This window comes from Gymnogyps californianus, chromosome 13, assembly GCF_018139145.2.
Source record: "Gymnogyps californianus isolate 813 chromosome 13, ASM1813914v2, whole genome shotgun sequence".
NCBI lineage: Eukaryota > Metazoa > Chordata > Aves > Accipitriformes > Cathartidae > Gymnogyps > Gymnogyps californianus.
In genome coordinates, this window is record NC_059483.1 from 21,138,198 (window position 1) to 21,155,155 (window position 16,958).

The 16,958-nt window shown below is 36.2% G+C and overlaps 1 protein-coding gene across 1 annotated transcript in view; it reads left to right on the plus strand.

Annotated features, from left to right (window-relative positions):
- ATP2B2 (ATPase plasma membrane Ca2+ transporting 2) overlaps nucleotides 1-16,958 on the plus strand; it is a 413,794-nt gene that overhangs the window by 377,718 nt on the left and 19,118 nt on the right. Inside the window, exons 20-22 of the mRNA XM_050904420.1 lie at nucleotides 6,500-6,713; nucleotides 10,575-10,786; nucleotides 13,874-13,981. Of these exons, the coding sequence (XP_050760377.1) occupies nucleotides 6,500-6,713; nucleotides 10,575-10,786; nucleotides 13,874-13,981 (534 nt within the window). The remainder of the gene's footprint in view (nucleotides 1-6,499; nucleotides 6,714-10,574; nucleotides 10,787-13,873; nucleotides 13,982-16,958) is intronic.

The window sequence follows — 16,958 nt, forward strand, 5'->3', positions numbered from 1 at the left end:
GGCGAGTGCTTCCTATTAAGACCTTGTTTTATAGACATTCAGTCACTGCCTACTAACATTTATTTAAGGTGAAATTTTTTTGGTTAGTGTCCAGCATTTTTTCAATTGCTTCGTGAAAGCATGAAGGGAAATATATTCTATTTGTTAACTAAGGAATTTCTATTTTATTCTTGAAGAGGTTAAACATTACTGAATCAGTGCAAAGACTATTTTAAATCAAGTCTAAGTGCATGCGTAGTGCATAATCAGTGCAAGCATATTCCCCTTTCTAATTTTGGAGCTTTCTTCATCCTTTGAATCATTCCATCGGCTCCTAGAAGGATTTGGATCAGGCCCAGTGCATTTACATTGCCCCAATGGTCTAAGACCATCACTGAGCCTGTCAAGTCTATTGTCCCTGTTTACAGGTTTTAAAGTACACCTCCTAGAATTCCTGTATTTCTGTCCAATTAGATTCTTATGCAATTCCTTAATTTGGCTGTAAAAATGCAAATCCAAAGGAAGAGGTCTGAAAGGAGCTAAAATTGAAATTGTAGCAAAAAGGCAGCAGTTATTTCCATTGTAGTTCTGTTTACACTCAACAGCCTGACTGCTGATAATCTCAAGTAGCTCTCAGTTCTGTCTAATTCAAGAAGGATCTTCCCTTACGAATGAACATTATTATGTTAGGCTTTGACTCAAAGACTCTAGCCAGTGAAAGGGCATTATGTTTCTTTGGCTCATAAGCTTTACTAAAAATTACACTTGAGAACATACTGTACCCTCTGGTTGCTATGAAAATAGCTCTAGCACAAAATGCATGAAAATACCAAAAAATCTTGCATACAACAGGCTAGGTGCACATGCATAGATTTAAGTCTGCAAAACTGTACACAGGTCTTAAATTACTATTTTGACTGAAACATTTAAGTTCTTAACAAACAAATGAAGCTAAAATCTATGGTTTCCAAAAGGCAACACAGCTTTCTGTGACCTTCAAAATGAATGTAAAGAAGGTCCACGTTGGACTGAATTTTACTTTGCTTCTAGGTGGTCGGTTTGGCTTTCTTTGACACACAGAATATAATTTTAGTCCACAATTAATATTCAGGTTAATGAATATTACACAGGCTATCCTTTTGGTGATATGTCATCAAATCTAGAATGAGAAAGATTCTGTGTAGGCAGTAACATTTCTTTCATGCTTCTTAATGTCACCTCCCAAAAACTCTGTTCTGCAATTCAGAACCAGCATACTGGGATGCTTTGAATATGAAGCCTCTTTTACGCTTACTGACTCTTTTTGGCGTTTCTACTGTTTGTGCTTAAAGGAATTACAAAGATAATAAAATCTTCATTTTGACTAATTTTTTTTAACACTTGGCTTGTGCTTTGCAACTAAATAGACTTAATTTTATTCAGTCTTGATTCTGCAATGGCATCGGTGTACATGTAAATATGTGTATGTGGTCATATCACTGCAGGACTCCTAGTGAAACCACAGCAAGTCTATATTAATGAAAGGGTCCAACTGTGTGAGTACTATTATGAGTGAAACTAGACCTTCAAGGAGCACCCAGAGAATGCGTTGCCAAGTAGGAGCTGATTTGTTTGGTCCAGAGCACCTTCGGAGTGCCATGGAGAGGCTTAAGAAAAATATTAGGTAGAACCTGTGACCATTAGTGGTCATTTTAAGAATCTGCTGCTTTTTTTCTCAAATACATAAATAAAATCAGTGTCCTTGCCAATTCCACTTCAGGGAAATACTGTTTAGCTTAATTCTGTTAATTTTAAGCAAATATTATTTTATCTACCCAATGCCTGCTTCAGCAAGATGCTGCTGTTACAGAGAGCATCTACCATATCTACTATTTCTATTTTGTCCTGTTTAACTACATGTACAAAGTGTATGTGACCCTACATTCTACTCCGATGTTACATAAGGATTATAAAGGAGTAGCAGTGGGCTACTAAAGAAGTTACTATGCAGACTAAACAGGACCAATGCAAATGGTCATTTGCTATTCTCTGTCATGGGTCCCAGCACGAAGTCCTGTTAAGGTGACAGAAATCATACTCTAAGCAGCATAGGAATTACAGATACAGTGTCACCTGTTGGTGAGCTTAGCGCGGCTGCTGCCAAAACTAAGCTGCCCCTCACAGGGACCTAACTTAGGTTGGGCCCTGTTTCAGTGTACAGCAGCTCAATGTATAAGCAGAGAGTTCTGAATTTTCAGCTAATAATGAACTTTTGTCTTGTGATTCTACAGTTATGTAAAGCACTCTGAGATCTAGGTCATACAAGAAAACCAAGCTTGAAGAAGTCTCTGATTATAAGCTGAATCAGGATCACTCAATCTGTGGCTGCATAGATGCTCTTAATTTTGTGTCCAGTGTGTACATAACACCCACCAATGAGATCACAACTATTATTTCTGCTAGTCCCATGTCAGCGCAGTTTGTGTGGCACAATGCAGCTGAGCTGTATTAATTCACCTTATCTTTCAATTAATCTAATTCATTTACCTCTTTCTTCCTTCTCTCTGTGTTGCCCAATGCATACATTTAAAATGATCAGGCTGTGGTTATCTTGACCAGTTTGCATATAATTGTCCTTTCTGTTTAGCAACCATTACCTCAGGTTAAACCAATAATTTCTTTTTCCAGTGGATTTATGAGATATAAACGCTTATATTCTGACTTCATTCTCTGAATAACGTTTTTGCAGAGCCCTTGATTGACTCAGTGAGGGTTCTTCTTTGGAGCTCTGCCTACAATTATTGTGAATTTTGTACTTCAAATGAGTCATTGCTCCACATCTCTAGGTATCATGTGGAGTTCTATACATGCCTTACAAAGCCAGAAGGTTCATCCTGTTTCCTGTCCCCAACATATACACAGTACCAAGAAAATACTAGGTCATTATGTTTGAAGCTGTTAAAAATAATCTGGGTATGTACAAAATAAAGATTTTAAAATGCAGTTCAGTCAAATGGAAACAGCTTTTTGCTGGAACTATAAAGCTAGCAGGTTTATCTCCGTGCCAAATTTTGTCTGTCTCCCCAGCTGTTGAGGCAATGTAACTATTCAAAAAAGTTGCATTAAAGAAAGAGAAGACAAAGACTGTGTTTTAACATTTTACATTCAAATTATTATTCTCGTACTTTGAGAAAGACTTAATGTTTTAGTAGATATCAGGAACTGAAAATAGTGACTCTATAGGACATTATGTTTGGAAAATTAAATGTTAATTAAAAAGCACTGTAGCAATGAACTACCGCATGAATCACCTACTGTTTTTACAGATCTTGTTCAAAAAATGAGAGTGATCTATACTTCCATGTATAAGGCAGTAATTTACATGGTTATAATGTTTTGCTGCAGAACTGTATTTGGCAAATCCTAAAATAATAGCATTGGCAAATTTGAAAAAGCTATAATATAAAATCAAAGTATGTACTGTTTAGCTTTGTTTTGGGAAGGCTTAGAGGCATGGAAATAGAATTGAGGATGCCACTTCCATACAATTAGTAGACAGTGTGATCTAGCAGCAGAAGCGAGGACTTTTTTTTGCATTAATGTGTATAAAGTTAACCTACCAGAAATGCTCATTTTTATGAATCCATGCATGTGTTCTGTGACAAGTGGGAGTAAAGAGGTAAGGGTGAAGATACCTTTTTATTCCCTTACAGCTTGTCATCTAAATCAAAAGTAATAAGCTCTAAAATTTGTGAGGCTCTGCATGTCACAAAAGATTTGTAGTTTATTTCCAGCCTTTGGTGATTTGTACTTTTAAGTGTTTCCAAGATGAAGTGTAACATCACTTGATTTAAGGGACATTTTCCTTTTACCTCTAGGCCAACACTAACCTATTCCAAGGTCAAGTGGAAAGGAATTTGACAAATAAGTGGTGATTTTGGGTGGTTTGCAGTTTGAACGGCTTTCATCCCCAAAGTTTTCAAAAAGTGAATTAAGAATTATTAGCTAGTCAGTTAGTGGCTAAAATGCAGTGAAAAGAACATTGAATTTGCATCCCACATGCCTAAGTGACTAAAATCTGTAATGGAAGACTAAGCTCCTTAGCTGATATGTATTTTCCTCAGTTTCCACCAACTAATCAGAAATCAGATAGAGTTGCAGTGGAAATTTCATTCCCCTGCCTGCCCAGACTAATGTGTATTTAATGTTTTGGCTTCAGCTTAGAATGAGCTTTCACACTTGACTGAACAGTGTAGCACTGCCAATAATAGATAATTGTTAGGGGCACCATAGCCACCCAAGGTGATTGGCAGTGTGAAATGGTGAGAACATGTTGTTGCCAAAACTGATGACTGCCAGTTACAGTTGTGTGATTTAGAGACTGAAATAAACTGACTTTTCGTTATGCTAGGAATATGTCAGGCTCTGAATATTTGATTATTTATTAAGCATAACAGACAAATTCAGTTTTACCGACATAGAAGCGTATGAAGCAAAAATTCAGCTATTGTAACATCTCGAAGTAGAGGATGTTTCTCAAGAAAACTTAGTAACTAGACAGGTAAAAATACGACAAGGAATATTCTTCAGTAGAAAACACGTTTTCCTGTTTCTCTGTATACTGTGTCCAACTCTAGGGTCTCTGGGCCCTAGCAACAAACTGCTTTTAGTGCAAGTACTCTCCTTGTTTGAGCCATTAGTATTAATAAAAATAAATGAGGTCTCAATTTGCAACGAAGTTTGTCCTGATTGGTTTTAGTTTTTTAGCCACCTCTAAAGACAAAGACATTTCCTGTTTCTGCAGCTGCATATCAAATGAGCGAGCTGAACTCTCCAGATAAGCCCAGTTAATGCAACCCATAACCAAGAGGTCAAGAATCTATTAATGCTAATCTTCCTCCCTTCCCTGATGTAGCCAACCTGTAAGACTTAGAAACAGCAGGTTGCTTTTCTCCATCCCTTTGAATAAGCCAAAAATGAATATTTTTTAATAAATAAAATGTATCAAAATTCATGTAAATGTAGGGGTGTTAAAATTCATTTTCAAGAGGAAATAATATTTTATCTCAAGGGGGAGTCGGAATATAAACCAGATCCACAAGAGACCAAACCACTTACCCTTGTTTTCCATATGTCCTTGGGATACTGAATGGATATTGGCCCTCATTATTTGATAATATTTCATTAAAAATTAACATTTAACCCTTTGAAGAAAAGGGCAGAGTTCATAAGGTGTTTTTATTGGCTTTGATTTGACTTGTATACTGTTCTGTAAATTTCTTTGCTTCACTGCTGCAGCACCATGGTAATGCAATGCATAAAAATAGTGCTCTGATCTTCCAACGTTCACATTGTAGATTAACTCCCTTCCATTATAAAATTTGTCATACTGATACCTTATTACTTTTGAGATTCTATTTTCCTAATAAAAACCATCTATTTGAAACAGGAAGCAGACCTTACTAATGCTGCCCGTTTTGTATTCAGTCTAAAGGCATAGGAGGTTGTTAGAGACAAAAAAAGAACCTACTTCATTTTTCCTGATATGGCTCCTTGAAGCAATTGCATGTATCTATCATTACAGCTGCCCCAATGAATTACAAATCAAAACTTTATAATAGTCATCTAGAGTTCTCCTGAGATCTGTGTTAGTTTGCTTTATTTATTTACTTTTGGGTTTTTTTAAACATGATCTAAAGTCCTCTATAATATGACCATAGACTCTTTCTTGAATTAAGTGAGGAAAGAGCTCCTTCTAGCGGTTGGCGATCTGCTTCAGAAAATAAATACTTCATCCTGACAAGTAGTAATGGTTTTTTCTGTTCTTCCCAGTTCCGTAGTTTCAAATATGCTATCCTGTTACCCAGTAAAATAATAAAGATTTTCTTACTTTTGCACATTTGATATAGTTTAAGGAGTTTCAGAATTTTTTTAGAATTCAAATATCAGGCATTTTTTTTGTCACTACTCTTTTTAAAAGGTCTAATTTAAGTAAGATGTATTAAAATGTCTCAGTAATTGTTTCATAAATTTTTAATAATTTCAAGCTGTTTTTGAAAAAAACAGGTAGGTTATAGTAAAAGGAAGCATTACTTTTAAAATTGTTTCAGTGTAATTTTTCTTCCAGGAAAGAAACTCCCACTTGCATTATCTAGTTACCTAAATTCAGCTGAAAATTTAAGCATGGTGCGTGAAGTAACAGAGGGTATTGTAAAATGTATTATAAAGTGTTAATGTTAGCTTTATAAGAATCGTGTGATTGTAAATATGCTTGATTTAAATGACCGGAGAGAAATAATTTATCTTTGCTCAGATGGCTGTGCTTCCTGTGATTCTGGTCTTGCATAAGAAATATAAGAAAGGTCATAGTAGGTCAGACCAAAGGTCCATGTGTTTCAGTATCCTGTCTTCAGCACTGCTTGCAGTCACACAGGAAGAAATGAAATCATAGTAAATGACACAGTAAATCACATAGTAAAAGACATAGTAAATCACAGTAAATTTTGTAGGAAATACGTAACTTTCCAATTTGTCTCCACAGGACTCTCCTCTAAAAGCTGTACAGATGTTGTGGGTCAATCTAATTATGGACACCTTTGCCTCACTTGCTTTGGCCACCGAACCTCCAACAGAGGCTCTATTGCTAAGAAAGCCATATGGCAGGAACAAACCTCTTATATCCCGTACCATGATGAAGAACATTCTGGGCCATGCTGTTTATCAGCTTACTCTCATATTTACACTTCTTTTTGTCGGTAAGAAAGTTTGTTAGGCTTGTTGCTTAGTTTAGAAGCATCTAGGTCTTGTAGCCTGACATGTCAGAATGCTTTAAATGTTACCACTTAATGCACGTATATTAAGTCTGTCATAGTTAAACAGCTAGCAGGACCGAGCTGTTTAATGGGATCAGAAACAGTAGGGGAAACAGAACAGCTGCAACAGAGGGATTTAGTCACCTTTCATCTGTTGTTTACATTGGGAAGGGCCTCAGTGGGCTTTTTTGCCTCCGAACAAAATGTAGGTTTGGGCTTTGGTAAAAGTTTATGTTAAAACATAGCATAGAAGGTTACACTTTAATCGGAGTATCTAGCCTGCTGCTTCTATACTGAAATTTCATTTTGAGACTTGTCATCTTTAGTAGGTGTGTAACAACAAATTAAAAAAAAAAACCACAACAAAAATCAAGATCCATTTTACCAATATCTGGAGAAGCTCTAATCGGGAACAAAATGTTTGCCATAGTCAAGAAATAATGCTGATCTTAAGTAGTATAGATAAGCAAGTAATCAGTATTAAGTGACACAAATAACACTCTCTTTTGACATTTGATATCTAGAATGGATATTAAAAGGGGGAAAAGATCTAATTTATTAGATTACTGGACTCTTCTTCAGGCCTTGCTAGCAATGGATGCTTTTTATAGGTTGTATTTTGGAGAGGGGAGGGAAGGAGGAGGATTGTTTCTTGCTGCAGGGAATAGTAGAGGCTAAGAATAGATTCTGTTGCTCCACAATAATAAGTGAGCTCGCGCAAAGGACTGATAATTTTATCAATTGGTTATTGTGTTCTTGTCACTATGTCATCGCTGTTAAATTACATGTGTTGTCTTTCAGAATTTTTTCTTTATATATAGACTTCCATATAAGCTGTAAATGTACATTTATGTTTCTTAGGAGTTTTTTGAGCTCCGTTGTGAAAGTCTTGCTCCACCTTACCAACAATTGGCAGCTTATTTGGAATACTCAAAAGAGGTGATGGTCTGTTTACAGTGGAGCTATTTAAACGAAAATAATTGCCAGGTTTTGAAGAGAGATGGTCTGTCATATTGTTAGGCTTACAGTGTATTTTGAGAATGTCTAGCGAGTCTAAGGAAATTGTAATTTCAGATTCTCTAAAACAGATGTAGAAGGTCTTGGTAATTCATGTGATACGAATCTTGGAATGAGAACTTCTGTGAGCTTTATGGGGAGTTTTAATGGCTTTTTGACAAATTTTATGGTTTAAAATACTTTATACTGAGCCCCAATGAAAAGAAAACAAGGCTTTTTCACCCTATTCTAATTTCTTCTGTGTGCCTTTGGAAAACGCGTGCAAACTTTGAAGGACGCAGCCCAGCCAATTTTCTGATAAGCCTAGGAAATACAGTCTTTCCTTTCGAAACTCCATGAGGCTCAGCTTTGCAGTGAGATTATGTTCTAAACTCAGTGTTTCGATAAATAAATTCCAAGTTAATGAGAATTATTTATATTTTGATCAACTAATACTTCTTTTTTTGTAGTAGATTTCAGTAGAGACTAGTACATCAAGCTTTTCTATTTGTTTTGTGATGTGGCAATAAATACATTGTGTTTGAACATATAGTAATGCCTTTGAGATATCAGGCACATCAGAAATCCAGAAGTCACTGTCTAGTTCTGTCAAACTGTAGTATAAAAAAAATCTTAACCTCAGCAACTAGGCGTAATAAACTTAGAGCTGACATACTATAACGCCTTTTGGAACATGTTCGGAAATAAAAACTAGTTACGGGTTTAGCCACTGCCATTCCACAATAGCAGCATGTTCTGCTTTGCCAATTAAGTGATGCAATGCAATAATAGATACTTAAGGACAGGTACTCTCACTGAGGAAAGTATTATTCATATATTTGTGTTTGTGTGTGTATTGAATGAAAGCAAATAGATGTAATGTGTGTGTATCTATAAAAGATGAAATTATGAGATGTTTGCTTTCATTAATTTTTTTCCTTTATTATTTATATGTAGTAAGGGGAATGTTTTCCAATACTTAGTTATCTCTCTGGAGATTTATAATCTTAAAAATCTCTGCGCTCTCATAGTCTCAGTTTTGTGGGCTCATATTGTGTTACTGATATATTTGTGATATCGTAATTTACTTTCTGTCAAAAGACTATAAGCCAAATTCTTTCTTTGGAAACATGCTCATTATTCCCAGTGACTTGAACATGAACTGCTCAGATATCCCAAGGCAAAAAACCACTCACTGTTAACTTAGCTGATGGAATTAACGACCTCAGGAGAAAACCTGAGGAAACCTTTCTTCTTCTTTCTTCAGAAATTCTGAATATAATGCTAGTGGGATAGCAGAAAAATGTTCAAGTTTTAATTTGCTTTTATTAATAAAACACTGGTTATGAAAATGAGTAGTATTGTGATAATATTCTTTACTCTTCTTTCATTCATTATTTACACTTTCATGTGAATGCCCCATCCTTACTTTAAGACAGTGCCTCTTTCAATAACTGTATGTTATCTGTAAACTTTGTGTATAAGAAAGTGGATGAAAAATTGGACATGACCCGGCAATGTGCACTTGCAGCCCAGAAAGCCAACCGTATCCTGGGCTGCATCAAAAGAAGCGTGGCCAGTAGGTCGAGGGAGGTGATTCTCCCCCTCTACTTCACTCTTGTGAGACCCCACCTGGAGTCCTGCATCCAGTTCTGGTGTCCCCAGTAGAAGAAAGACATGGACCTGTTAGAGCAGGTCCAGAGAAGGAGCCACAAAACTCACCAGAGAGCTGGAACAGCTCTCTTGTGAAGAAAGGCTGAGAGAGTTGGGGTTGTTCAGCCTGGAGAAGTCTCTGGGGAGACCTTATTGCAGCCTTTCAGTATATGAAGAGGGCTTATAAGAAAGACAGAGACACACTTTACCAAGGCCTGTAGTGACAGGACATGGGGCAGCAGTTTTAAACTGGAAGAGGGTAGGTTTCATTGGGCATAAGGAAGAAATTTTTTTACAGTGAGAGTGGTGAGACACAGGAACAGGTTGCCCAGAGAAACTGTGGATGCTCCATCATTGGAAGTGTTCAAGGTCAGGTTGGATGGGGCTTTGAGCAACCTGGTCTACTGAAAGATGTCCTTGCCCATGGCAGGGGGATTGGACTAGATGATCTTTAAAGGTCCCTTCCAAGCCAAACCATTCTATGATTCTACAAGAAAAGAGGTCCCTCAGGTGCAGGTATCTTTTCAAAACTTGCCTCATTTTTACAGTTATTCATCATGGGTTGTATCTTGCTTTTTTTATTGGTCAGATCTAAAAGTGATAGTCAAATTATCAAAATAAAGAGCAGTGCCTGATGGTGTGCTTTCAAAGGAGACTAGCAGAATGATCAAAACCAAATCTATTTAAAACCAGGAATGTCTGTGTTTTTTATCATTAATACCCTTGAATGTTTGTCAAGAGTTATGCCATACTGGATTAGCAAATGGGTAAAAACTGCTGAAGAGTGGTTGCTTCTAATTATTGTAGAAAATCGCAAACATACTGTCAGTGGTCTCAAGTGCGTGGTACATCAGAAAGAATTGACTTCTTAGAATAATTACTACTCAGTTAGAGGAAAAGTACTACTGAAAACTATTTGTGTAGCTATACTGAGTTATTAGATAAAAGTCATCATTTGAGAAGCTTCTTGCTCAGGAAGTTTAGATGTCTTTTGCTCACTGATGTTATAAATTCTGCCTGTGTTATAGTAAGTACAGAAAGCAAGCTGGTAAAGCAGAGCACAGGAGGCAACTAGCTAAAGCAAACAAGTGAAATATAGATTTAAGTTTGATTAATTTATTCTAGTGGAAACCTTTATTTTTGTCTTATACCTAGGTGAGAAAATGTTTAAGATTGACAGTGGGAGGAATGCACCACTTCACTCTCCTCCTTCAGAGCATTACACTATTATCTTCAACACCTTTGTCATGATGCAGCTTTTCAATGAGATCAACGCACGGAAAATCCATGGCGAAAGAAATGTCTTTGATGGCATCTTCAGAAATCCTATTTTTTGCACTATTGTACTGGGTACATTTGCTATTCAGGTAATGATTTGGGCAAGAATTAGTAACTATTCATCAGAAATTTACCTTAAGTTTTTTTTCTGTGTGTTTTTTTGAAATCTAAATGCTGTAGGAGGCACACTTAATAGTAAACGGCCTGGTTTCACATATTTTCTCAATCAGTACAACTGTCAATAATGGAAAATGTTATGTAGCCATACTAATACAGCATAAATTTTGATCATTATAACTAGGTCAAATCTTAAATTAATCTGACGATGTACAATAATAACAGCTATCATGATTTGTTGATATTGTAATTGGGTTTTTTTAGAAGAAATTATTAAATAGTACACCAAACAATAGCAACAAAGCATTTTACATTAATTTACTACTCCATAAATAGACAAATTGGCCTTCAAATAGCTAACGCTGATCTGTTCTTCTGATGTTAAATGCCACTGCCAAATGCTACTCGATGTTCTCAGTAATACTACTTCTTGGTAGTAATTCTTCATGTCCATCTTGTGAGTTTGCTGTCCCAGTCATATGTGAACATAATTACAGAAATACACACTTTTCCCAAACAGTTGTAATTTTTCTTCTGTAAGAACTCTAACTCCTCCTTCTGCTCCTGTATCCATCCATTTGCTGGCATCTGTCCTGTACTTGATACCATTTGACATTACCTTTTAGAAGTCTACTGCAGCCCTCACAATTGCTTAGAGTTGAGCTATTTCTATCTTGATACTATTGCTCAATTCTGCAATGGCATCCTGGAAGCTATCAGTATTGGGACCTTTGTCATGGAAGGAGTAAGGAGGAGGACAGAGCTATCTGAATCTGGGCTATAGTGGTTTGAAACAGGAAAGGGAAACCACTCAGTAAACCTAAGTATGGGAGAAAGGACACCAGTGATTGGCTTGATAGTGATGGTGTTTAACAGCTAGTTCAAAAACATGGGTTTACTGACAAATTCACAATCATCTCTAATTTTTTTTTTTAATCACGGATAATGTTTGAGGATGTTTTCTTAGTTCTAGGCATTACTGTACTCTGTTGTCTGGCTGAAGGAAAAGTGTCATCTAGCTGCTAGCCACATTTCTGAATCGGCTGCTGATTTTACTCACTCTTCCCTGCTTTCCTAGTAGCCGAAATACTTAAGTGCGCAGTTCAAAACACTAGGCTTGCACTCTGACAGGGAATCAAAAAGGACATTGTAGCATAAGAGTACTTAGGCTGTGACTCTTACTTGCTTTTAAGTGTCTTTTTAAAATCAGGTAATTTTTCTTGGGACAACAGAAGGTTAATCTTTCTATTAATTTTCCACTTTGTTTATTACGTTGTGGAAATACAGCTTTGCATAATGTTGCTTGCTGAAGCAATGTCAGAAAAGTATTTATTAGTTTGGCTGTGTGTTTTAATAGCTGGATGTGTGAGCCAAGCATTTTATTCTAAAGAGAAAATTACTGTCTCCAGGATCTTGGATTATGTAGATGGATATGGGAGATTACAGAAGTGTTTTTATTTCATATTTAAAACTTTCTTAGTTCCATATGTATTTACTACACTTTCTGTGAAGTACAGACTAATTGGCTTTGATATTTCATTGTTGAGTGCAGTAGTTCCATTAACTATTAGTTAGTTTCACTTAGTTTAGTCCTCCTCCTAAACCCCTCCAAAAAGAAAAAAGCCAGCAGCGGTGGCCAAATTTTCAGAGTAAAAAATATGGAGACTATTACAATGCATCCTCGATAAGGATCAGAAAGTGCTTCTGTGAGACCTACAACAGCTTGAGAAATAAAAAGGTAGTTACCACTCCTGTCCTCAGACAAGCAATGGCTTTCTTTTATTTTTTTAATTCCTTTCTCTGCTTTGAGAATAAATAAATAATTTTTACAGTGAAGGAAGATGGAGTAAAATATGCCATACCTACCATATAGCATTTAGAAATTTCTCAATGTGGAGTTGTAATTTCTTTCTTATAATTTTAGCATCATATTCACAAGTTTTGTTTTGTCTCCTCCTTTTTCCTTACTCTCTCCAGTGATTTTCCCACTTCCTATCTACTGCCTTCCATTGTCTGTCCCCTTCCTTCTTCCTGTGTATTTGCACTTCACGTGGAATGAGTTTGTGTTTATAGTTTGTGTTTATTCACTCACACAGGAAAGCAACCGCTTTCTGTATTAGTGTTATTTTGTATCTTAGACTGGACAAATTACTTTGAACTTCTGTTTTGCAGCCTTTGACAGTTTAAATCTCTGGCTCGGGATTTCAGGTCCCTGGTTTTGCAGCAGCACTACTAACAAAAAATATCAATAATATCTGTTTTTCAATTAGCAAAACCTTCTGAATCTAACCAGGCTTAGAAACTCGTTCAGATTCTGTGTGCATTAGTTATCCTGCTGCAAGGTGTGTGGTTTTCCCACTCTCTTTCTCCAACAGGACTAGACTTTGGTATATTATCAGTCTATCCATGATAACACATCTCTAAGTGTACAATAAATGTTAATTAGAGGGGAAAAATCTCTCATGCAATGGACATTCCAAAATAAACTGCATGAGGGTCAACATATCCCCAGCTGAGACTACTCAGAAGCTGCGAGAATACCTGGGGACAGTACTGTTTTCTTTCTTCCTGGGCATTCATATGTGACTGTTGTTAGATATGAGGCTAAGGAAGCCTTAGTCTGAACTGGTATGGCTTTTTCTGACCTCTAATTCAGGGTGCATAAGTTTGTGTGGTTTGATTTTTTTAGTGACTGAGATTCTGCAGCTTTTGCTGGATGGGTTCCAAAAATGTACTTCTGGTAGCTTGACTTAGCGCCACCTAAGAGTGTCAAATGACATATTTGGAATATAAGATAGTATTTGATTTTGGGTGCTCTTTAGATTCAGTCCACTAAACAATAGATTGTTAATAACACGTTTGACTATTCTACTGGTAAAATATGTTGGAATCAAACCAGCAGAGCTGTAATACGTAGAAAGACAAAGTAAAATCTCAAGTAAAATATGACTGAAAGTTGTTGAGGTTGTTTTTGTGGGGTTTGGGGTGTTTGGGGGGGGAGTGTTTTCTTTTTTCCGCAGAAAATATTTACCCCCTTTCTTCTCTGCTTTTCTTTGTAGATAGTAATTGTCCAGTTTGGAGGAAAACCATTTAGTTGTTCTCCCCTCCAGCTTGACCAGTGGATGTGGTGTGTATTTATTGGATTAGGAGAACTTGTATGGGGTCAGGTAAGATTCAGGAATATGCAGATTTCTTTCTTTTGTTTTTATAAACCAATCAAAGATCTGATATTGTTCATAATCCTACTATACTGTTTTTTCCTTGATGTCTCCCAATGTCATATTTAGCACACATTGAAATACAGGGTGCTCTCTAAGTACTTTAAGAATAGATGTAGTAAGGATAATTTATCCCATTGTTCCTTTCGATTTTTGTTAATTTTCCTATCTTTTCTTTCCCTAAGCAGGGCATGCTATCACCAAGGTCTTCTTCAGTTAGGCTTTTTCATGAAAGATGTCTGATTCATAACCTAGTCCTCTAGTCACAAAAAAAGTATAGTAAGGGCAAATGGACTGTAACCTTCCCTGCAATAGAGTACCCAATGTAGCATGTGTATGTTCAGCCACGGCAAATTTTTGAAAGTGAAAAGGAGTTCCAGTTCTATGTCACCCCACTCATTCCCTTGCTAAAACTGCCATTCTGTCAATCCATGGTAGCCTTGTTACTGGCATAGGACTAAGTCCAGTGCATTTAATATACACCCGCAGTGATCCTCCATCCACCTACTTCTGTGTGCGAAGGATGGAAGAGGGGATGAAAGAAAAAGGCTTTTTTCCTATAGTAGTGTGTGTCATTTTAAAATTCTGCTACAACCTGTGTCATCGTTAGCTAATATAAAGTTATATATAGATGTAAAAACAAGTGTCAGTGTGATAAGTAAGTTATGTGATTATCTGTCTGGAAGTAATAATACCGATACAATCAGTATTGTTAAAATATTACATTATTCTTTTATGTACAAACACATATTGCAAAGTTAATAATAATGTTAACTTTTTTCATCTTTGAATGCATTATTAATGTATTTAAGTTGATGCCACCTGACAGTAAAAAAATATGTGAAAAACGTGAAGTTACATTTTGCCTCTCAGATGTAAAGATACATATAGATTAACTAGTTTGCCACCATGAAGAAACAGGCAAGAAATTGCCAGCTGCAATTGAATACTGAAATTGTTCTGATGGAATTGTAGTGAATAGATGCTAGCTTTCAAAACTGATTATTTGTTCTCTTATGGAAAAAATTAACTTTTTGAATAGTTGGGCCTCAGATTTTTTTGAAGAAATAAGCTGAGTCATGACAGCTTTTAATGCATATGTTGCTGAAAAGCACCATTATTAGATTGTTCTACTGTAATTATTACCCGAAGATGGGATTTGATTTATGACCTTGCAGGAGGAAGACCTAAAATCAGTTTGATAATTCTTGGAAAGAAAAGATTTGTTTTCAACTGATTGCAAAATACCAACTTTGGGAGGGGGGAAGAAAAGCAGGGAAAGGGAGAAAAATCCTAGCTGTTTTAATAGATCATTCAGCTGTGAAGGATTTCCTACAGCCTTTGATCAATGTACTATTTGACTTCTAAATTTTGTTATACGTGGTTACTACATAACCATTGAAAATTAAGAATATCAACATCTGTTTTCAATTTAAAGATGAGCATAGTTGCTCAAGCCTTATTGCGAGAGCCTAGCCATTAAACTAAGACTGGTATTGTAATACCTGAACTATTTTATCACTGAAAAGACTACAATTTTACATAAAGCAAATGCAGAGGGAAAAAAAATCTTTCTCTTGTGGTCAGTATTCAGTGACCAGAAAAGAAAAACACAAGCTAAAAAAAAATGCATTATTTACATATTTACATGATTTACAGTCTGTAGCACATCCTCTCTTCATGGAGCTCTACAGTAAGAGAGACTTTTCCTTTAGAAGAGGTGCTTCTCCTCCTTCTCAGCCTTTTCTCTCCTGCTATGACTAATTCTAGTTCAGCACAAAACAAATTTGTTTTCCCTTTATCAGTCTCCTGAACCTGGTGTTCTTGTGAACCACTAAAACCAATCAGGATTTTCAAGTTTAGATGTTAAAGTTGGCACTTCTGAAAGTGATTTAAGGTGTAATTTCTAGAAAGCCAATCTTGAGATGCTTTGAGGGACAGTTTTCTAAAAGGTGGCCCTCATCACTTCTGAAAACCAAGTCTTTCTAAAATATCTCATGTTACATTTCTAGAATTATTGATTGCTTTGTAAAACTGCGACAGTTTTCCTGGGAATAATATTTAGTTCCTTAATCTACATCCAGTCTATTGAGTCTGCTATTACCCAAACTGGGCAGGTGTCTGCAGATATGCAAAACAAATGAACAAACAAAAAGACATGTAAACACCCTAAGAAAAGAATTAGAGCAGAATCTATCAGCCTGGCTGAGAGAGGTCGTGAAGGAGAGGTATGTTCTGTCACACAGGATCACTACCAAATACAGTTGTTTCTGTGTGTACTGTCTTGCAAGTACATCACCATCAGTTTCATCAGATACCAAACAGTCTCAAGTAGCTTCTTTCTGTAGAGTGCTGATATTATAGTGTTTTGAAAGCTGGGAAGCTGAAGGAGTTTCAGTAAGTATTTAAATGACTAGCACTTACCTTTTCTTTTTTTCTCCTCTTCTGTTTTTGCTTGTGTCACACCAATTCATTAATTTTCCAAGTCTGCATCTTGTTTTTCAAACCCCAAAATGCATTTTAAAAAGGTTCTGTAGTAGTGTAGAAACTGGGGTTTTTTTGACATTTCTTCATCTGTCTTCAAAAATAATATAATAAAAGTGGAGTTGTCGATCTTGAAGTTGAAGGACACCCTTGGCAAACTCAACAGTTTATTTTCATCCTGAAAATATTTGGTGCCTTTTCATGTGTCTTCACTATATCCGTTCCAGTTTTCCAAAACTGTAAGATACATCCTCACCAACTTTCCTGCAACTGTCTGATTCTGTCTCCATCTTTCACACATTTGGGCTTCAGAGATGTGATTGCTCACTGCTGAAACAAAGACAAAAAAGAAAATTGCAGCACTTTTTTGCTAAATGGGTCTAATAGTTAACTTTGTAGGAGATTTTTTTTTTTAGGCGTTCAATATGTTCCAGATAATGTC